The sequence below is a fragment of the Chamaea fasciata genome, unplaced genomic scaffold (assembly GCF_029207755.1).
Source record: "Chamaea fasciata isolate MVZ Bird 193981 ecotype frontalis unplaced genomic scaffold, bChaFas1.0.hap1 SCAF_1, whole genome shotgun sequence".
Taxonomy (NCBI): Eukaryota; Metazoa; Chordata; class Aves; order Passeriformes; family Sylviidae; genus Chamaea; species Chamaea fasciata.
In genome coordinates this window covers 106,017,244-106,040,906 of record NW_027094086.1, presented here as the reverse complement: position 1 = coordinate 106,040,906, position 23,663 = coordinate 106,017,244, and the positions used below count along the sequence as shown (strand labels likewise).

General features: G+C 42.5%; 1 protein-coding gene across 1 annotated transcript in view; it reads right to left on the bottom strand.

The window, feature by feature from the left end:
- The window catches only part of AOAH (acyloxyacyl hydrolase), a 75,150-nt gene that overhangs the window by 38,434 nt on the left and 13,053 nt on the right, over positions 1 to 23,663 (bottom strand). Inside the window, exons 3-9 of the mRNA XM_066177439.1 lie at positions 22,378 to 22,473; positions 17,169 to 17,229; positions 15,974 to 16,073; positions 7,524 to 7,583; positions 2,061 to 2,131; positions 695 to 755; positions 119 to 189 (exon numbers count right to left, since the gene is read on the bottom strand). Of these exons, the coding sequence (XP_066033536.1) occupies positions 119 to 189; positions 695 to 755; positions 2,061 to 2,131; positions 7,524 to 7,583; positions 15,974 to 16,073; positions 17,169 to 17,229; positions 22,378 to 22,473 (520 nt within the window). The remainder of the gene's footprint in view (positions 1 to 118; positions 190 to 694; positions 756 to 2,060; positions 2,132 to 7,523; positions 7,584 to 15,973; positions 16,074 to 17,168; positions 17,230 to 22,377; positions 22,474 to 23,663) is intronic.

The window sequence follows — 23,663 nt, the reverse complement described above, 5'->3', positions numbered from 1 at the left end:
GTGAAATCAAGCAACAAGCAGTGATGTGCTGTCTAAGAGTATGGTCAAAACAAAATCTGGAACTCATTCTTCTCAAAGCCAATTAATAAGAAGCCTTTAAAACAGTTAAAATCTTTACCGCCTGCCGGGGTACACGGTTGTGTTTTTGTCATTGCAGTCTCTGCCTCGCCAGTGATAGCCCCTCAGTGTCTAAAGGCCAGGAGAAACACACAGATAGGACAGCCATTATTACTCTTGCACTTTTAATTTAAAATATCTAAAATGAGAATCTAACTCAAGGTGCAGGAATAAAACCCAGTAAACAGGTTGTATTCCAGAGCCCATTTGCTACTCTTTAATAAGTGACACCTAGCATGCTTTGATGCAGAAATGAGACAAGTTGGCAATTTATTTTTTTGTTTAATATGACTTTACTTCACCTCTTATTAATTCAGTAAACAACCACTCAGCAGCAGAGCACTTTGCTTCTGCAGGGAGCACTGCTTTAGTGTGCATTTCCCCAGGTGGCACACATGAATGATTGCTTTTTCATCCAGGAAAAAACCCGACATTTTATAACAAAAACCCCTTCCATTCATTTTATTCCTATACCTATTTTCACATGAATGGATAAGGCTTTGCAGAAAGTAGGAGGAATCCCAGAGACATCCTCATTATCAAGGGATTACTGTACCAAAGGAAAGGCTTTGCTTACTGGGAAAGTACTAAATTTATCTCCATCAAAATCTTCAAAAGGCAGTTTATTTCTTAGAACACTGTAAAAAACAAAAACAAAACCCATAGTGTCAGCATATGGAAGGGAATCTATTAAGAAAGTAAAAAACACAGTGAAGTGTACAGAACAGATAATAACTGGCATGATGATATTCACTGCTCTCTATTCAGTTGTGGCTCTGTGCTTGTACTTCAACAAAGTGATCCTGCCCAAAAGAGCAAATTCTTTATTTCAATATCCGCTGACTGAGCTTTGGAGGTGAGGCTGATGGATTCCTGTATGGCTTCAATGTCAAACCTGCAGTCTCTAAAACAAACTAGTACAACAGATATGTGGTAAAAGTTTGGGGGTTTTTTGGTTGGTTGGTTGGTTGGTTTTGTTGGTTTTTTCCTTTTTTTTTTCCTAGCTACAGAAAAAGGAAAGTAAAAAACCAAAGACAGTGAGTGAGTGAGAGAGAGAAAGCGCGCACGAGGGAGAGATCAGAAAAGCTGAGTTGAACACATGCAATCCAACATATGATACACAATTTCATTCCCACTTTCACGGTCTGAACTCATGGGGCTCAAACTCAGATTTTGTGTCCTGATTAGCATTTCTAAAGACACTTGCAAGTTTTTTCATGTCAATCAACCCATTCCAAATAAACTCCTGATATTTACAGTTTCAATTAAATGAGCAGAAATAGGTGAGCAAGTTAGTGTTGGCAGTTGAATCAGTCAAATATACAGCTGATAATCCTGATTTATTCTAAGACCTGCTTGAGTATTCCTCCAAGTCACAGGAGTACGTTGACAAATACACTTTACAAGTTGTAAAAGCTTATGTCCTTGGCTTAGAAACTGACTCAAAGTTAACATTGTCATGAGTTGTTTTTCCTGAATGACATTCACCTGACTTTCTTAAACACCTTGGGATTTTTCTGTGCTTCACAACTGACATTAAATTTGGGCTCCTCACAGAATTATGCAGGTGCTGGTGGCCTTACTGCACTGAGACATGGGCACCACAACTGGGTGAACAAGTGAAATGAAGAAGTTTCTTGGGTTCAGATAATATCAGGAGAAAAGTGACTTCCTCTTGGAGATGTCACATCTGTGTGAGTGTGCCTCATATTTGAGCTCTGTGATGTGCTAAAATTGACCAAATGGTTTAAGCACGAAAACAAGCACAAGGATCCCTGTGAAGAATATTACTTACCTGAACTCTGTGCAAGCGCCTTCTGTACTACCTAGACAGTGGTTTTATAAAGGAAATCAACATAACTATAGTATGGGAAGCTCTGATAGCTGAGGATGACTTTTAGAAGAAGCAAATTTACTATGTAGGACTGAAAATGTATACATACTATTTAATCTTCTCACACAGGTTAGCCAGAAGAGGAAATGCACATACACTTGAGAACCCCATGAAGGTTTTCTGGAGAGGAAGAAAAAAAGTAGATGGATGCATTAGTTCACAGAGGTGGTGTAGCTTGGGATATTTAGTGTCAGTTAATTCCAGAGCTAAACCAGGTATTTCCTGCCTAAAAACATCCAAAAATTCCAATGATGCCAATAAGGATGCTACATGCCAGAGGATTTAGACCTGACACAGCAGTCAAGGATTAAGGCTGAACATTTTTCAAACCAACTGTTCTTGCTTTGAAAGACCTGCAAAACTCAAAAAGGAAAGAAAAAGTTCTGGTCTTCCCTTCTCTCTGTCTTCTCTCATGTGACCAAATTTTTTTTCTCCATTCTTTGTAAAAATTACTGTTCTCATGTTTGGTAAACATGGTGGCAGCTGACACAGTGCAAAACTAGTGAAAACCACACACTTGGAGCCATGAGTGTGGTTTCTACATGCCAAAGGCCAGGGACAACTCCAAGAAAAAGAGAAATGAGAGGATCCAGACTGTGCATAGAATAACCTTGATTTTTTTAAATGAGATTTTTACCTAGAAATCTAGATTATGTCTTGGCCAAACCAAGATATAAAAGACAGCTGCTGCTAGAAAAACTTCTTCAACATTAGTAGCCCATAGCCTTGGGCCAATCCGGTTAATGTTCCAGGTAGCCAGGAACCTTCAGAAGCTGAAAGAGACCTTCCTAATGAATTGTGTTGCCTGAGCAATTAATCCCACAAACACACTGCTCATGTGGCTTCACTGTAAGTTCAGTTGGTCTTGAAACACTGAGGGTGCTCAAGTGGTCCCTAAATGCAGAGGGCTAATTGGTGCACAGCCTAATTCTCTGTGTTCACTATATTTACCATGTAAATACGGAGCAGGTGAACAGATGGGCATCCTCATAACTTTATGCAAAGAAAGATAAGTAATTGTTTATACACAGTGCTTAAAAAGCTCTGTCCTTGGACCAACTGCCTTGTGTTATGTACTTTATATACACAGAAAAAAAAAAGAGTAAGGTAGTCCTCAACATAATGATATTAGAACCCATGTCTAATGTGAAACAGAAGGTAAAGCTTGGATACAGCTCAGAAGAGGCCAATGGAAGGTTATTACACACCATGTAATACAGCTCTGAGTGACAAAAGAGAACTTGGAGGCAGCACAGCAAGGCAGTGAGGCCAAGGAGTGTAGGACATTGCCTGGCAGCTCCAGGGAAGGTGTTTGCTTGGACAGGTAACAAAAGGCGATGGAGATAAGGGTTTCACGCTGCCCAGAGCAGGAGGTCAGGCACAGAAACATGCCATGGCCAGGATCTCACTGTGGAGAGGAGAGCTGGGGTAGTGGAGAGGAGACAGAGCCCGTAGTACAAAGATTGCAGCCAACATTTGTGCTGGTGGCCAAAGTGACCATGCAGCAAGCTGAAGATGAAAAAGAGTGGTACCTTTTTCAGGTACCACTGAAAAGAAGAAGGAGGAGGAGGAGGAGGAGGAGGAGAAAGAGGAGGAGGAGGAGGAGGAGGAGGAGGAGGAGCAGCAGCAGAGAACTGCAATGGAGTAGGAGCTGTAACAGTGCACTTTCTGAAGAACACAAAAGTGAAATCAAGGAGAGAAGAAAAAGGAACGTCAGGGAGACAAGAAACCTGCAAAAAAGCCACCAATTAACTTTCTTCAGCTCTGTCCAACACACTCAAATGATAAAGCTTTAGTCACACTGGCTTGGAGGGGGACGAGGTACTGGTGGAGTGAAAGGAGAAACCAAAACACAACCACAGAAGAAGTGGGGAGAAAAAGCCAAAAGCTACCAGGAAGTGGGCCCTTTCTTTAGGCTGAAAGACTAACCTCGTCCCACTGCTGCACCTCCACTTGCCCTCTGCACTTCCCCATCCCTCTGCACCTCTGTATTCAAGCCCCTGGCTGCCTTGGGGCTGTGTGCTGCAGCATGGCTGGGACACAGGCCTCCTTTTTGCTCTGTGTGTATGGTCAGCTGGGCAGAGAACATGGGAGGTGCACAGAAAGGATGACAGCTTTTCTCAAAGAGGAAAGAGGAAAGAAATCACTTCCCCCCCTCCCTCACTTAAGACTAATCCTGCCAGCAGAAGCACCAGAGGCTCTTTAAGCCTTCCATCAGGCTAAAATTTGCAGGGTCTTCATCTGAGCTGTCAGCTTTTCACTTCAGCCTAAGTCACAGTATGCAAAGCCTTTGAAGTTAAGGCACCTGGAGCCAAAACTGCACCAGAAAGACAAACTACAGGGCTTGCAGAAAATAAACACATAAATAAAACCTCCTTTTATTCTGCTCACAGGCTGTGCTAAAAGTTTACCTTTTGCTGTAAACAGAATAAAATCCTTGCTGCCTTTTTCTCATTTAGTCTTTTGAAAATTCTTGCTGACTTGCTCTCCATTGATTTCAAAGGAAGTTATTCTGCAGTCCCAAAGACTGCCCAGCTTTGGTGGGAGTGGATGCATGAGGATGACCTGGCAGTGCTCTGGGTGTTGCTGAGGACCAGCTGCAGCAACATTCCAAAGCCTGGCGGCCTCTGGCTCCACAGCCTTTGTATTCCCGCAGCAGGTGGGACAGTGAGATCTGGAGGTAATGCTTTAGCTCTGCTTGGCGTTGTGCAGGAGCATGGCTCATCTACTGTTTGAGGGTGTCTTGGGCTACTCTCAAAATGCAAGGAATACAGGTATAAAGAAAGGGAGAATCTTTGTGTGAACAGGCACTATTGGGTCTTTCCCAGCAGAGACAGGCTACAATTGCAGCATGAATTGTTGACGGAAGATGGACTACTTGCCCCTGTGTAACACGAGTGGGTGGGCAGGAGATCAGCTTATGTCTTACTCTGCCTGCCAGCTCACTTTGGGCTCCCTCCATGGCTTCCCACTTGTCCCACTACCAGGCTGTGACTTGCAGGGACCTTGTAGTCATGACAGGATTGTACAAATGACGCCTGCTCTCATTAAATGCCAGAACTCTAATCACCATTCTTTCATTGCTATTGCTCAAAGATGCCCCTTAGTATCTTCTCCACCCACAAGAAAAGTTAATGCTAGAGGTGCTCACAGTGATTGATTACACTAATATCCTATTCATTGCCTGTTAACATTCCTTAATGATATTTCTGTAATTATTTTAATTGGTTTTACTAACAAGAATAACAATGAGCCCCTAATGCTTGTTGGCGTTTGGTTTAAGCCAGTGCCTTACAGATGGCTTACTCCTTTTAATGAACAGAGACATTTATTAGAAGTTTTTGGAGTTGTAGCTGCTTTCACTGCATCTCTACATCTGCTGAATACCTTTTCTTTTTCTTAAACTCATAATGATCGTAAGAAATTCCAAGCGAATGCAAAATCCTGGGATCCAGATGGATGTTCCATTCTCATTACAACAACCATCATCACATCTCTTTTTTTATGCAGTCATACACAGCTGCGATGTCAAGATGGGGACAGTTATCTTGCAAGAACTTCTTCAGAAGGCTTTCCCCAAACATACAATGCAGCAAAAGCAACCAAAATAGCAGATAAGGGAAGAATTAACAGATCTAATTTGACATTTTGGTCTAGCATGAGCCAGAGCATGAAAGAGGCCAGATGAATGTTTTTCTTTCTTCACTGATGTGGATGCAGGGATGTTCTACCACAGCTGGGATGTTTCTGGTTCCTCACCCACACACTCAGCCAAGTAATCTTCTCCCCAGGCAGTGAGAGCACCTCAGCTCTCACTGAGGCGTATCTGCCTGTGCAGGTAACAGATCATGATTAGGCAGCCTTGAGACTGGGCAGGTGATTTCCTTACTATTTCATCACATGCTGCTGCTCTGGGATACATGGCTTATGCAAGCATGATTCACACTGTGCTCCCTCCTGGAGATTCTCCTTTGTGCTTCTTACCGTATTGTTTTTCTGGATCTGAAAATAACTTCTGTCTGGGTGAATGGGAAAATTGCAAGCTGAAGTAATGCCTCTAGAAATGTTATTTTCTATTATCCATGTTGAAAATAAGTTTCAGCCAGGATCATTATAGGAAGCACACTAGGAATAACTGCAGGAGAGGCCTGAGCAAGCACATGATACCTGTTTTAATTTGATCTGGCCTTGCACTGTGCAGGAGGTTTGGAAATACATTGAAACCCAACTGTGACCTTTCTGCTTCCAGTCTGTTTGTCCTTCCTGCTAAATAGGCAGCTAGAAGCAGGAAGCAGCCAAGGGCCAATGGAGATTGGGAGAGATACTGGGGCATGGAGCAGTTTTGAGGATATGGGAGCATAAGGGCAAAAGAGGAGAGCCTATTGCACCCAAAGACTGAAGCCAGCCATGCCACCCTACCCCAGACAGCCTGAAAGGGTGTGGCACACCCAGCCCAAGAAAGTGGGATGTGGCTGGGCTGGATGTAGACACAGGCCAGTATGCCAAGGGTATAGCATATGCAAGGAAGCAAAGGAATTGTGTCCCAAGGGGCAGCACCCCTGTGCCGGTCCCTCTCCAGCCCTGTGCCTATGCCAAATCTTCAGTTCACAGAGAGAACCTGCTTGACTCAGAGAATCTTGTTGCAGGTGTTAACGTGGGGACTTGCTTCAGGGAAATAAAGTATTAAAATTTCATGTAATTTGAGTGGAAATTTCAGGCCATCAGTAACACAGCACTGAATAGGAAGGAAAATGAATAAGAGATCCTGCTGGTTGCTGTTCTGCGGGAGCTGAGGCCCGTCTCTCCAGCACTTTGTTTATTTCCCTGGATTGGCAATTTGGCAATTGCCCAAAGGCTAATTAGGCACCTCAATTTTCACTTTTGTGAGTAGCATCGCAGTAAGGATTCAGGAACAAGAAATATCAATAATTTCTTCATAAACAGTTAAAGCACTTCCTGTGCATTAAGTGCCTGAAGACAACTGGAAGCAAACTCTAGAGCTGAACTGACTCACCTAAGTGAACGTAGCAGAAGAAAAGCTGCTCCTTTCTCTGCTACCCTTTAGAGATCCTCTACAAATCTGAAAACCGTTGGAGGCAGAAAGGTTTCAAATCCAATTTTTCAAATTTTAGAGGCAAAGGCAGAATCTCACAAATACAGGAAAAATACACAGAATTTGCATTCAGGCCACTGCTTGAGTTTCAGACGGCCCCAAAGTGTAGTTGCTCTGCTCTGAGGCAGTGGGTCAGTTCATGTGGCACCCACTTACATATAGCCACATTTTTCATGGTTTCTTTTTAAGCTCTCTCCATACTTTCATATTTTTTCTTTATTTCTCCCTCTCTGTCTTCCAGTGTCACCTGATAGAGCAGATCCTGTATCAAGTAGGAGTGAGTCAGCATTCAATTCAATGCTAATCAGGAGGATTCACAGTCAGACAAAACAGACAAGGACTCAGTCCTGATAAAATGCAAGTACAGAGTAAAGCACCCTAATGCCATCTATTTCTTACCAGGTCCTTGGAAGTCTTCATAATTCTTTTTGCTTTTCCTATTGCAATACTCAGTCCCACCTAGGAGAGCAAGAACAAAATGAAAAACAACCAGATCAGCCTCACAGTATCCTACCAACTTTTCTCCCCATTTCCTACCATTTTTTTTCTATTTAAATATCAGTCACAGCACAGAAATGATGTATGAGTCCACAAACTCCTCATCAGTTACTTTTTATTGGACTAACAATCAATTATCCAGTCACCTTCTATGAAACTCCAGTTGCAAGAGTTCATTTATTTTGCTCCAGGGCATCATTTATTTCCCAAGGAAAAGTCCAGATCAGCTGAAGAGCTGAAATTCATATCCTGACTGCACTGCATGAGCTGCAGAGGACATACTTCTCTAGTGACTCCTCCTGAAGGAAAACTCATCCATTAGAAGTGTAAAAGAGCATTACTTGTGTAATGTCAGTCTGACTTGCTGTGGGTAACAGCAAGGGTACAGAGGAAACATTTGCTCTTGCATGTGAAGAACCCTTTTTTTCACCCAGAGATGGGGCTCCTGGGAGGTGTTTCAAAGACTTTTATTCCATTTTCAGTCTCATGAGAAGGATGAGATGGTACAGTTGTTACAATTCACATCATCACAATCAGAAGCCACACTATTTCCTAATTACAATACATTGTAAGCATTTTTTGGCCTATCAGCTTTTGCCACACAATGCTACTAATGCTTCTATTTCAATAATCTAAAAATACCCCACATGGGTCTTGCCTACAATACATCTTTCATAGTTCTATTTCTCCAAAATATCTAGTCTGTTTGCAAGGTCATAATTTGAAACTTGTTTCCAGTTCAATCTCTCTCTCAACAATGTCTTCCCTATTCCATGGCATTTCTAAGTCAGCACACCTTATCTCAAAGTTTGCATACAGATGCACAAGACTGTGTGAGCCTTCTGTCAGGCTTTGAGAATTCTCTGCAAATCCATTTCCCATAGATAAGGGTTTTACTCAGCTGAGGTTCATCCCGGCAGGGGAACACGGCCTGCAGGAAGGTACAAAACAGGGAACAGAGTTTGGAAGGAAAATCCCCTGCTTAGGATCCAGGAAGGTTAGCTTTTTATTCTGGAAATACTTGCCCTGGAGAGCAAGTTCTTGCTGACAGTGGCAAGATAGTTTTTCTGCCACTGGGTCCGTGCCAACTTGTACTGAAAAGGCTTTTTGGAATACCTCCATAATGTGGATACTTATATCTTCATAGAAGGAAAGAGTAGGAGAACCATTCCAAGAAAAGGTGTTGGAGAGGCATCAGGTTGGCTACCATAAGGCCATGGGTTACAAGTAAGTCAACTACTAGTGATACACAAATAATTCCAGATATCCCTTACACAAAAGCTCTTTGAAGGTGCAGAGGAAATTCTGTGCGAGGGGCACCATCCATGAGTGTGGGTGACAGCCAAAGACCATCTCTGCTGGCAGCAGGAGGACATACATGCCATGCGTGGTGCAGCAAGGCTGTGGCCAAATGCACCCTGACAGCTGCTTGCCATAGCCAGGAACTGTCAAACAAAGCCATGGTCCTGCTCTCCAAGCTTTCCTCAAGGCTCTGTCACTGCAAAAACCTCAACAAATATATCTTTGCAGCCCATGGGGTCCCCAGCCCTGGATGCTGCCTGAAGAAATGCTGAGATATGGGCAATAACTAGGGGCTGTTCCTGCACCATGCTGTTCAGCCTTAAGAAATTTGTCTTGTATGATAGCACAGAAAGATCATGCTTCTTCTTCTACCACAAGGACTCTTCCCAGTCATGGAGGTGAGGAGATGCCCTAGATATGCTCATGCCATCCAAAACATTGAACAACTGTTTAACAACTCTGACGAACAGCACTTCCTAAATTCATCCATGTTATTCCATAAGAAAGGAAGTTCTCACAACTCCAATTTAGGGAAAAAAAAAAAAAAAAGAGACAGTCAAAGGAGTCTGGGACGGTCAAGGAAACACCAGCGTGCTCCCCCCTGCTGCTCCACTTTCAATTCAGGACAATATTCTTGTATCTCAGTGATGACAATTCCCACATGTTGTGCTGCATTTATTAGGCCACCTTTGAAAACGGCCATATGTGGGATGCAGCAACTAAGTGATGGCCTCTGTCCTTCCCCTCAGCATTCAGCATAAGGAAGGCTGAAAACTGCCTGTTTACTCTCTTTCAGCAGGAATAACTACTTCTCTTCTGTCGGCTTTGAGAATTGGCAAAAACTCCCAACCTTAAAATAAAAAAGGAGATAAAAATCAATTATTTTTGAAAACGTTTCAAATGGAAAAAAAAACCAACCAAAAACCAAAAAAACAAAAAACAAAGAGTATTGCAACACGTTAGCACCTGGTTTCTGCTCAAAATTGTTAGTGGGGACAAACTGTTCTGAAAATGACCTGCTATCAGTCCCTCCTACAGTCCAGCCTGAGGACATTAGTGCCAGCCTAAGATCAACTGGGTCTGAGGGCTCTGAGGTAAAATCAGCACAAGTTTATATTTATCTCGACAGAGCTACTGGAACTCAACAAGGGGGAAAATAGGAATGCCTGCTATTATTACAGCATTTGGAAAAAAAAGCAAGTTTCCCTCATGTGATGGCACCTTACTGAACAGCGGCATGCCAGATTAGAACATTAAAGCAGATTTAATTTGTATTTAAAGTAATCATTGCCAGCATTTTTGTGCTGGGGATAAAATTTAGCATGTCATTATAATTGATTTAGGCAGTGATCAAAGCAAATTAATTAACCATTATATTCAAGGGTCAAAATTTATGGTGAACAACACAAAGGGACACGGACGAATAAGAATAAGCAGCAAGGAACACAGACTTCTAAGCTGCTGAGTTTTAATATATGTGTCACATTAATGTATGTAGTTAATACATGTTTAATTCATGGTGTCTATAGTCTTCTAAAAATCAGGGAATGTCACAAATAGATGAGAGAAGCTAGCAATGAGCCAAGACATTGTTTTCTAGTTTCTTCCCCCTGGGCAACCTCTGTCCCCAAAACCAATCATGCATCTTACGTTTGCCATAGTTATGTTGTACAATGCCAGCTGCTGTCATTTCTGCAATAAAATTACTTGAGAGGCAGATGTGGAAAATGGCTTGAAATTGAGTATAATAGAAGGAAAATTCCCAGAGAGGTAGGATTTATCAATCCTCTTCTGCTGGGCAGGGTAGGAGACACTTTTCTTGCTCACACGGCAGCACATGAGAAATGCATGCTTCAGAAAGCTACAGAAATATTGCACTCAGAAAGCAGAAAACAAGGGAGGAAAAGGCTGGATTGACCTTGTGTGCAGAAGATGTTCTCTCTGAAGCACTAAAATTGACACCTTCTCTCACTCTACAAGTTACTTCAGCCAAGACTCCAGGTTGAACTGCAGAAGACTGGCAGCTGAAACAGCCGCTGGGAAGAAAACACTCCTGGTTTCACGGGTCACCTGTAATCCCTGGCTGACACCAGCATGTCAAGTCTGCCATTGAAGGCCATAAAACCACCCATACAGCCTCTCCTGCTGCACTTTGGCTAGCAAGGAGCCTCCCCTCTTTCCCATGGCATGAGAACACCACCAAGGAGGGGGTTGCCTAGGCTTCAGCAGCTGATGGATGAGTCCTGGGGAGCAGCCAGCACCATCCACCCCAACTAGAGCAGCCCTGCCACCCTGTGTGCACAAGATACCCAACACAGATGGGGCCAAGGGTGGGGTGTCCTTAGGATTTCATTCACTACCTTCTTTGTGTTCTCCACAGAGACCATGCGTTCCCAGTAATGATTTCTATTTTGGCAAACAGATGTATTTCTCATCGTAAACAAATGCATGAACCAATGCTAATTCCCTCTCATTTATCATCCTTGTTAGCCAGCTTTTTCCCAGGAGACCAGATATTTACAAAACACTCCAAGTTTTCCTTCTAACTAATTTTAATCATCCTTTAACCAAGAGCACCAAGATAGCAAGATTCTGCAAAGCTTGTCAAATAGCACAGCTAAAAGTGGGATTTCTTCACGAGCAACGCTTCCTTGTCCTTGCACTTTAGTCTGCCACCCTCCCACCCCAAATATCTCTGTGCCTGTGGGTTGTCCAAGGTTTGTGAGGGTTCTGCCTGAGACAGCTTCTACATTGGCATGCAGGCTGCAGCTGCAGGCACCATCTTGCAAACTCCATGACACCCTATTTCCTTTATTTAGTGGAATGTTGGGGTTGTATGATTTGGCTTTTTGGGGTTGTTTGGGTTTTCAGTTGGGGTATGGTTTATTTTATTTTCTGCCAGTGAAGAGGAGCAAAGGAAATGCAGAGAAACAAGCAAAAAAGGAGGAACTAGCACTCATACTGAGCCTTCTGCTATTACCTGTCTACAGGTAATTTCTTCAGGGCTCAGTTCTGGCTGCAGCAGAAACTCACATATCAGTAGATTTTACCTGTTTCCAAAAACAAAGGCTAAAAGGAAGTCATCTTGCTCCATAGAACCTAGCCTGCCTCCCAGATGCTTGCTTTACTGCTTGTGGTCTCAAAAGAAGGAAACAGGTCCCAGTCATGACATCTACTTTTGATTGGCAGCCTGTTCTTAATCGGGAATGCAAAAAAACTCCCACCCTGGAGTTTGGTTCTGTCTCACCTCCCAGGAAGAAGCTCACATTTTTAGTGAGAAAGATGAATGAGAGATAACAGCTGGAGTATTTTTTATTTTGCTAAACCCTAAAGAGTTTCTTTTTTCCACCCAGAATTGGTTGGCTCCTACTTTGTCAAACAGCTTGCTGACCACAGTAATATCCATGAGGGATGTGACTTTCTAGAAAGTCAGTGAAAGATCTGATAGAGGGTACACAAACCAGCATGAGTGCTTGTGGTAGTGATGCTTATTCTTGGCAAGATAAAATTAAAAGAGCATAAATATGTATATTTTGGCTGATGTAAAATTACTTCCACCAAAATCCTATTGATGGAGATTAAGACAAAACATGTGGTTGAAAGATCTCTGATAACCTGGAGCATAAAAGTGATGGGAAGCAGAAGAGGCACCCTGAAAGGCAGAAAGATGGAGTACAAATTTCCAACACAGACTGCTTTAGTGATTGCTAGAGCACGACCACAGTGCTGAAGTCGAGCCATTATTCTGGCCCCAGCAAATCAATTAAAGGATTGCCATTTAACCAAACAGGCCAGCTGGCTTAAAACAATCCAGAGACAAGCTGACAATAATCTCCCGCAAACCTGTTTGTTCCCAGGGCCAGAAAGGAAACTTGGTCGGCAGTGCATAAAACTCTTCACTGTATTTCAGTCCTTTTCACTCACTAGAGGAACATCCCTGAATTACATGGCCTAATACAGAAAGTCCTCCAGCATATGACTTGATAAACATTTTTGGCTAAAACATTATCCAGTCATCCTAAACCAGCTATCTTGGATGCCTGTACTACTGTCAGTCTTTTGGAGTGATGCTGCAGCCCATATCTGCTGTTGATGTGGCTTAAACCACAAAGGGCATTACAGATGTACCTTGAGACACAAAGCATTTTACAGCAGCTTCAGATGCCGTCCACTTTTCAGCCACCTTTGGTAAGCCTTCACTTCTGATGTGCCCTATTATTTTGTGTCTTCACTTGAAGGAGACCTCAGTGTTGCCACACTCACACTAAAGGGAAGAGAAGAACCTCTGCTCTGTTCTACAAGCCACTGGTGGCAAGAAGGGGCTCACAGGATCCATTACAAGGGACATCTGGTCTCACAGTCATGCTGGTGATCCAGGACCTGCATGGGCTCCTTGCAGTCTTCCCCACCACATCAGAGGTCTGCTCCTGAAACTGCTTCCCAGCAGAGCAGCCCACCTTGCCCAAACCCCAGCAACAAGGTGCTGCCCTTGCCCAGGCTGGATGACCTTCTCCTCCAGCTCCATGCTGAGAACACTGAGCTCCATGCGAACAGAGTGATATTTTTTATTCATAATTATAGAAAAGTCTTCCAGAATAATCACAGAGTGCTAATAGCTCCAGGCAGCTTGGCAAAAAAGAACAATAATTTGGACTAATTTGTCAGGGACCAAGGAAGTATGTAAAATGATGCATGTATCATTTACACGGATTGCAGTGTCTCCATTAAGTAGACAGTTTGAAAGGCCTCTAAAGCAGGTGCTCTTCCTTCCTCAAAACACAACCTCACTAAAGCAGCAGCGCACAAACAGAAGAAAACAAACTAATGATGGAAAAAGCACATACGCATAGATATTTTCCACCTTAGAGGTAATTAAAACCTGAGCATTATACTGCCTTCCAAGGACAGGTAACACTATTTCTTTCACTCCCTTTGCCAGTACAAATATGATACTAATTCTGGGAAAATGGGCATCCAAAAGTCTAAATGAGTAAGTGAAGTACCTGAAAATCAATAGAGTTGAACGGAACAGTCATTAGTATTAAAGTCTTGTTCAAACACTCAGCAGGGGACTGCACCAACATTTGCAGACTCATAAAACTGAAGTGATCAATCAAATTACAAACTAAAGAAGCAAATGTGAGGTAAACTGCATTTTATGCACCTGTGTCTCTGACTGTATATTAATTTTTTTCACCCATAATTCATCTTTACTCAGTCTGACTAGTCACAGAGTTACTGTGGGCAATTTATCAACCACTTGAGCATGAATTCCAAGCACTGCTCCTCTCCTCCCATCTCCTCATGCTCTCTTGGGGCATGAGGAGAGCCAAAAATAAGGGTACAGCCAGTGTAAAAAATTTTTTTTGTTGCTAGAGTTCCCTTATTCTTGTTGAGAAACAAATACCTTGACAGAAAGGGTTTAAGTTCCACTTGGAAAGAAGAGGGTTTGCTTGAGCCACTCACTCAGAGGGACAGTCTCCAAAAAAGAGTTCAAAGTTTGTTTAAAAAAAAAACCAAACCAAAGCCCCACCACATTCATTCAGCTGTTTTCCTTGTGTACAGTGCACTCATTGAAGTGGTTGCTGGAGGTGGAAAGAGACCACACTTTGGTCCTACACATCCTCTGGGAGGTGGGTAAGAACTCACAAAGATGTGACAGCAACGCCATGAGTAGCAATCTTTCCCCTCTGTCTGATCAGCCTAGCCTTTCAACACAGGTGTTCTAATTTCTTCACAGAAGCCACCTTGATTTAAACAGCCCCTCTCTCCAGGCTCTTTAGCCTAACTCACTGTACAGTCATGGTGAGCCCATCCCTCTCTTTAAGTGCACTTCATTGCCTGCATCCTCTTTCACTCCAAGAGGCACCTTGCACTTCTCACACTCAGTTCAAGATGGGGGATTTCTGATGGCAGCTGTTTGATGAAGTTTGGGCAATATTCTGGTTGAGTCAACTTAGTGTGGACCCTCTCTGCTGCCTGCACTCATTGTCTTTCAACCGTGTGGTTGCACACCCATTGATCTCTATGTTGACATATCATAGAGCATAGACTCACACCTGCTATAAACTAAAGGTTACTGTTATTCTTGCAAAGCAAGTGTTTCTTCAGACCTTAATATTGGCAGAACTAAATCCATCTTGGAGATGAACTGCAGATCATTGGAACCCATCAAAAGATTGCTTGATTTCAATGGCTGCCAGACTGTGTGAAACATCTCATGCAGGCTGTCAGAAAATCAAACAGGTCTTTCTCCATCCAGATGCAGGGAAAAAGATTTCCAAAAATAGGTGCTGAAGGGAAGGGCTTGCTTTTCAACATCACCAAACAACCCCCATCTGTCACAGGTTTTAGAGTGACTGGAGGTGCATGACGGCTGTGATGGAAAACATTGCTCACAACCAAAAGAATCCCAAAACAAACAGCACGTGTTTAGACACCTATGCAGATATGTATGTGTGCAAGTATAGTAAAGGTCTAGGGCATGCAATCAAGGGTGTGCAAATGTTGTAGCAAGTGACTGTATATCAGAGAAGAGGTGGTAGTTAAATATGATTTCAGCTTGTGGCAAAAGATAATGCACATTAGCTTAAACTTCTTGCACTGCAGACTAATCCAAGTCAAGCAGCCCTGCATTTGCAGCAGGTGACTTGTGCCCACGCAGGCTGTCACAGCAGATCAGGCAATGTGGGGATCACTTGTCATGCCATGGTAATGTGGTGGCATAGATGAACCTCAGCTGAGTATCTGCTTTGGGGTTATTGTACTGCATAGCAATAAATTCCCTGCTCTTCCTCTCTTACCTAGACTGGTACAGGAAAATTTGGCCCTGTGACTCCCACACACCCTCAACCCAGTTGATGATGGTCCACACAGCTAATGTGTGTTATGCACCTTTTGTTCAAACAGACATTTTTTAGGAATGTCCATGCTCTAAATGTTTATTTCCTAGACAAGGTGTGTGCAGTGGAAGCCTTCAAACTGCGCAATCCCATCTTAAAAGACATTCCACAATCAGTAGTTTCAAGAAAAGTGGGAAACCAACTCACCTTTGGAGGAGTGTAGAGATGACAAAGCGGTTGTCCTGGATCCTGTTTACACAGCCTCAAGGCATGGCAAACCACATCAGCATTCATTTCCCTGTCTATACTGAATGAAATGGTGCATAAAGAAAGACTATTATGTTTTTCTGGGGTCTTGAAAGCAGAAGCTATTTCCATAGGACGCTAAATCTTCCCAATACCACACAATAATCTCAGCTCACTTCACTGTGGCCCATAACCGCTGCTCAGCGTTGGGTTCTAATGATTTTCTGCTATGACATCCTACTCAGCATTTAAAATTGGAACCCAGGATGATGAAAAAGGACTGCGCTCTACATGCAGCACCTGAATCAAACGCATTATAACTATTCTAGTTTTTTAATCAATCATAATCCTGACAAAGATTTAAAGGTTAAAGTTAATGCATATGCAATTTGGCACATATGAATGTTCAATCATTAAATCAACAAAATAACCAGAAATCCTTCAAAGATCTTTAACCTTTAATCACAAAGCATGAGTGCTAGGATCGTTTCTTCCTTTTTGGGGCATACCTCTGGGCTAATCAGGAATTAAATTAAAATGTTTGATTATAGCACTTCTTAGTCCTGTAAGCACTTTGCAGTCCCTTGGCTAGTTTTAAAAACAAAAATAAAAGCCCTAGGGAAGAAGAAGGTCTAGTAAAAGCTCTGTTAATTAAACTAAGAACTTTCAAAGAGGAATAAAATGACCTACATTTTTTTTTTTTAATCACTAAGATTAAATAGTAGGCTTCCCCAAGAGTCCATATCAAGGTCGGGGCTGAGAGCATGTAGGGGCTGACAATTAGAAAGCCTGATTAAAGGTAGAATGGAAAGCAAGAGCCAAGCAACTACAGCGTGATTTTATAGAACCTGTCTCACACACATGGGTTATTCAAATTCCTCCCTCAGCCAAATGAGCTGAATTTCAAAGGATAATTATATTAGGTGGGCCTGATCTGAGATTTAAATGGAATATCAAAATGGTTACCCGTGGCAGCCTGTGTTTATTCACCCAGGAATAGCTGTGCCAAATGCCAAACCAGAATCACTCTGATGCATCTCTGCTTTAAAAATAAGGTGATTTTAGGAGTGAAATCCCTCCACTTCAACCTGACAGCACATCTGTACACGTCAAGAACAAACTAAGCAAAAATCTGACAGGACACAGCAATACTTACAGCTCAGCTATGTGTGGTCCGTAAAGTTCAGCAAGCACATAACAGAAACCTTGTAGTTTTTCTAGAAAATATAATTTTTTTTTTTAAAGTAATTGAGCATGGTGAAACTGGTTTCATAACAGTCAAAATACAGCAACAATTGGTTCATTAAGGTGAATGCTGATTTACCTTAGGGCAAGGCATGTGAATCTCTGACCCCCCAGTGTAGTACCAGAGAATGGGAAAATCTGAATTTCCAATCTTGCCTAAAACCCTTCTGGCTTTAGATAAGTCACATGATAAAGACTAAAAAGGATAACTAGCTTTTTGGTAATTTTTCTGAGTATGGCATAACGGAAAAGTCAAAAGAAACTGTGCATGCCACAGCATCTTCTAAGCAGTTTAAACAAACATCTCAGTAGGTTTGAAAGAAGAAAGAAAAGAAACACATTAATCAAAGTGCAGAAAGTGATGTTGGGCTTGATGCTACTCCTAGAACTTCCTTAGAGCTTCTGGGGGCTTGTGAAGTTAAGACAGTATGTTTTGTGCAGAGCAGGAGTTGTGCAGGAGTAATTGCATTCAAAGAAATACCTGACACTTTTCATTTGGCTTCCTTTCACAGTCTACAGCCGTGTGCCTTTTTAGGATGCTGGCTCAGGTGGTTTCCTTAATATGTGCAAAGCATGCCATCGTTAAGACAGTTCATCAGAGATTTCTTTAAGGTACTGTTGTAAAATAACAGGTTATCCATGCACCTGAGCAAAGACAGTGAGGGAGACTGGGGGTTTGAATACAAGGAGGGCACTGATCTGACAGTTCTCATGAAGGAAAACTGCCTGTTTCTTGGCCTGAGCAGACTAGAGCTGGTTAACTATGCACGCATCCTGCAAGGAGGTGTCAGGCCTTGCTCCAGCTGGGGTGGTGCTGTGAAATGTCCTAAGAAACAGTGTCGAGTATTGAGGGTCTTCATAGAAGATTAAAGAAGCTGGGTAATTGTAAAAGTCATTTATTGCATGGCTAAATCAGTTTCATGAAGGCAGAGTTGTTACAGTTCGTGCCAGTATGTAGAAAGCCTTCTAGCATAGAGTCCCCAAGTCCCAAGCAGAAGTGGCAGCAGTTTATCAGCAGCAGCAACAGCAGCATCCATCTGTGATCTGTGTTCTCTAGCATTCTCAAAGCAGTGCATTTTTATTCTATTTTTACTCAATCAGTTACAAAAACAATTCTACTACTGTCTTGTAGGACCTATCTGAATCTAATATTGATGTGTGAAAGTGGTCGTAATTTCTTACAAAAATCTACGTACAGAGTTCTATCTGTTCTATCTAGGAATGTTAGCAATTCTACATCATGTTTTCATTATGTCTAGGACTTGGTTAACTTTGTAAAAGGTTACTGAACTTCAAACTAGGCTTTAGGGCTTTTTCCTACTAACTAATACATTCTCTTATTTGCTTGAGGCACTTAAAAATAGTCCCTACTTATTTAAAACTAAACTTACATTTCTACCTCATGTCTGCATGGATTTATGTATTTTAGTTTCTCTGAAGGTTTTAATTCAGCCTTCACATTTCTGAGTATTTCTGAGCCTGTGTGGATGGAGCCCAGAGGGATTTGCATCCCAACAAGACAGGTTCACACAAATGCTGTGACAACAAACTTGCAGCTCCTCAAACTCCTTAGAGTTGTAGCTTTCTCTTGCACCATTACCCAGACAGATAACTATCTGTACCTGAGGAAGAAAGCACAGAGTAGCCCCCTCCTTCCCAGAGAAAAGCCATAGAAACACCCAAAGAGGCCATTTCCCTCCAACTTTGGGCTGAATATTCCACTTTAAGCAGTGTCAGGCTGGACACGCCCAGGGCTGGGGGACTGCTGCATACAGGGTGGGCAGTTTTGCTGTGTGGAGGGTACAAATCCTTGTGGCAGGGACTCCACTGGCGGGCATGGGTGTACTCCTGCCCCCACAGCTGCTCTCCTGCCAGGACTGCAGGCACCTTGGCTGGCAACCTGCACCTGAGAAAGGAGGACTGGCACCAGGAAGTCATATCAGGGAACTGAGAGATAATTTTCCCAACACCCTCCTACTCATGGTGTTGCAGGCAGCTTCTGTAACAACAGTAGCTGATTTTTCTTATCCCATGACAGGTGTTTTATTTCAATCAAGTTATTAGCTTCATTTCTTTGCCTCCTTTGCCACATAACTCCTCACTATTGGCTCTTCAGAAGCAATCTGCAAGTAAAAATTGGTCTCCTGACTAGAATTAGATTTTATTCTTGTTCACCTAAAATGAAAGATGTCGCAGACATCAATAACCCTGTGTTTGGTATCACTGCTGATTAAAACAACCTCTGAGGAGGCTTGCCAGTGGGGTACCTGGCTCCCTAAATTGCCTGCAGGCAAATGTGGCTGGCTTCCCCAACACCTCCCCTCTGCATCACAGCCGATGGTCTCCTTACGAGTTTCCCAAGCCAGCTGGTTTCCACAACATTTTTGGCTCTGGAGGAGCCAGCTGGCTGCTGTAACCTCTCCTGGTGTCTGAGAAGAGAGGAAGAGTTTGGCTGCATGTCAGCTCTGGGGAACTGATATAGGTGTTTTGCTGGTCACACTGATTTCCTTATGCATATAGGAAAATTAACGTGCAATTACTCCATGGTGTAGAAAATAATGGGGGGTAAAAGGAATAGTAATAATGTCAAATTATCTTTGAGCACATAAAGTCCTCTTGGAGGATTCAGATGCCATTCAGGCTTTGGCTTTCAACAAAACACCAAGACCAATGCCACAGGCAGTGTTTACAGGACTTGCCATTGGAGCCAGGCTGCATTCATGTGTTCACAGATCTCCATTTCTGCTAACACACACAAGGAAAGGATATTGAAGAGAGAAATCTCTTAGGAAGAAGCAGTGTAAGTCAGAAAAGAGGGGGAGAGAAAGGGAAAAATGATGAATAACTGTGGGTGTTCAGGGGCAAGAAAAGAGCTTAAACAAAACTAAATGCTGGAAAAATTAGAGAAAATATAGAGTATACTTGCTTCAGGTAAAAGAGATCCCCTAAAATCCCTTAGATCCCCTAAGAACTGTCTGGAAGATTTTCCTGTATAGCTTCATAGTCCTGGATACATAAACGCTGGCTGAATCCCAGAGGACAAATATTTGCAAAAAAGATGCTATTATCATGTTGCCATTTGCACTTGAGCTCTAAGGTGTTTACACAGCAGTGGTCAACACAGAAGCAGAGCATGACTCAGAGACAAAGCCAGAGGCAGAGGGTCTCAAAGCACATTTTGGGTATCAGACACCTCTGTGTCATCAAGCAGACAGTATCCAGGTAAACATACATTCTTGATAACAGTACCTCTTACTCTGTAAATACTGCCCCTTCCCCCAGACCTGGCCTTTCTATCTGCTCAAGAGCCTTCTTCGCTCATGACATTACTGTTCTTGTTCTCCTAGGTTTATTTGCCATGTCACTTGAATCACACACATTGCAAGTATTTCCATACAAATGAGGCTGTGGTTCTGTTTTCTACACAGCCTGTGAGATTGAGTGGGACTGACAGGTACTGAAATTTTCTCTCTTTTTCCCTAAGCATTTTTTGTTCTTGAACATCACATAACTTTACAGAAGTCTTGATCCAAACCTGACTTGATCGCAATCAGAATTACAGGAGGCCCTCAAAAAAACCACTTTCTAGGGTTTTTGGAGTCCTACTCCTTTTTATGTCTTAGAAAGAGCCTTGCTGCCATTAATTTGTTGCTGTCATTCTTGCTATCAGTTGTAGGCATGAGCATAATAATGAAATTGTTTCCCCATGTGCAATGCATGACCTGCTTTAGTATGTTTGTTCCTCACGAGCATCCAAAGCTTTTCTACTGTTTCAAGCAGCAAGAGGATGCTGTTGATTCCTGCTGGGCCGCAGTGTTCACCTCCCAGGAGAGGATAAATCGGTTTACACTGTAGCTCCCACACAATCCATAGGATTTTTCACTCCTTTCAAGTTCAGGGTCAGGTTTTTTTCTACTGGGTATATCCATGCATCTCAGAAGGTAACTGGATTATAGAGATTCAACTAAAGGGATAATAGGATTTTATGTGTGTAAAGAATGGCAGCTGAAAAGAAATATCTTGACATGTCAGAAGAACAAGGTCCACTGAGTGAATCATGAACACAGAGCTACCATGTCATAATTTAAAGAAGAAAATTGTATTTTAATAGCAGGATCAGTGCTTCTAATTGCAACTTCATGGTTATGTGCCTGTAATTTAAAACACTGAGGATATGACTTATGGAATAGAAATCAGATAAGCGTCATTCTATCAATGAATGATTCCTAGCAATTAGCTGCCTGCCCCATTCTGCCTTGGGAAATCCTCCCTTGGAAAGGAGGGAATTAATATTCTACACATATCTTCTGTGAAACTAGGGTCTACAGAGAGAGATAGTTTCTCAGAGATACAATTCATGAAATCATACAAAAATGACATTTTAATGAAGAATCCTAAGCCATCTTTTTACATTAATAACATTAAAAAGATATCATGAATGTGAGATCTAGTTACTTAAATAGTTATAGGATTGGTCTGTGAGGCACAAAGCTATTCTGGCATTCAAACTGTTCTGTGTGCATGTGGAGCTCCAACCTCCTTTGGGTAGATAAAATAAGGGACAGAAAAAGGGGAGTCTTACATATATTCACATGGAATAGCTATCGCTTTTGAAATTTGTATCACCAATTACATTTCAGTAGCTTTTCTGTGCACACCAAATGCTCACATCTTACACCTGTCAGCGTCATCTCATTTTTCAAATTTTACAATAGCAGTTCCCATACCTGCTGAAAACATTTTCATCCTCACTGTTGCTATAAAGACCCTTATCAACAAGCAGGAGGAGTAGTGGGGTATACAGTGAATCTATTCTTAAGCTCCTAACAAAGGGGAGAAAAAAGAAGGGAACTAGTCTGCATGGGTTGGTGCTCACATGTGTGGGGCTTAATATAGCCCCATTCACTCCAACTTTGGGACAAAATCCCAGCTCTGAATCTAAGTGAAGCCATGTCACTGACTTTCCTGTAAATAGCAACTTGCTGTCTCCCAGCTACACACACTTGAGATACAGCACAAGAAGTGGATAAAGTTTTTTTCAGACTTCCCATGCGAGTTTTTAATTAACAGGGAAATGCACCAGCACCAGCATGACATATGGTGCATTATTTGGTACTTACCAGGTATGTAGTCACACAGTCTCTCCATGGCTGCCTTTACTGTGCTGTTGTGCCACTGTGCAAGCTGTTCGATGACAGACACCACAAGCACACATCCTTCAAGAGAAGGAAAAACCAAAAAGAGGAAATACTGTTATTGGTGAAATGTTTTGAAGCGCCCTGCACCACAAAAGTATTTCTGGCATCTTTGGGCATTTCATTTCCTGAGATGCTCCATGGCAGATAGGTGTTCAAGGGGAAAAAAATATCAGTCAATTCCTGTCTTCATTCATACCCTGTAGGTTATTAGACAGAGGATGCTGATTCCAGAGGAGCACACAGAACAGCTGGCTTTTACAGCAGTGTATGATGCTCCTTGAAAAACAACTCCATTCTTTCAAGGTTGGAAATTGAGGAGTTGAGGGGATAGTCACTGTTACAACTGCCTACCTGGTCACCTGCTCTCTCATTTTATCTCACAAGAAAAGAGGCACAGGTCTGTACTTAACAGGACTTTTATACCCCTCCACACAAGCCACACAGAGAGGTACTAAAACCAGAAACCAAATGTTTGTGACTGCCTACAGAAGACAAGTCACACCACAGAAATATGCTGACTATGACAGAGCATCCATGGCATCATTTCTTCACAGATTTTCCTGTGAAGGTGGAGCTCAGTGATGCTCAGCACAAACAGGGCTGCTGAGCCCAGCTACACATTCGTTAAAACCAAAGTGTCTTCACAGTTCATTCTGCTCTGCCTCTGTGGTTGGAAAGAAACCACTTCCTATGACCTATGAATCTTGTTATTTCTCGTCACTAATCTGGGGGTGAACAGGGCTAGCAAAGTGTTTCTTGAGATGTGCAGCACCTTTCCCTCTGCGGTTTTGGGGATTAAATGGATTCAGTGTGATCTCCACAGAACAGTCATTCAAAATCCACATCATGAGCATTCATTTCAAGTCAATTTTAATTTGCTGTAGGGTCAGCATTGTGCTTTCTCTGCAGTGGCTTCACCATTTTATGAGGAATACAGCTTTGGCAATGCCAAGTCTGCCCACTGTAGTCAGATGTGGCAGCCAGAATGATGGCTCTGCCTAGACTCAGAGCCTGTGCAAGAGAGGCAGGTATCCCAGGCAGACAGGGGACAAGGAGCCAGGGTACCAGTTTCCAGCAGCCTGAATAAAGACTTCTCTTTGAAATCCCTGTAACTGAATCCTGTTTCCTCTCCTGTGCAAGCAATCTCATCTCTGAGACTTGCTCTAGCAGGGTCTAGAAATGGAGGTGAGCTGCAGCAATTCAATGTG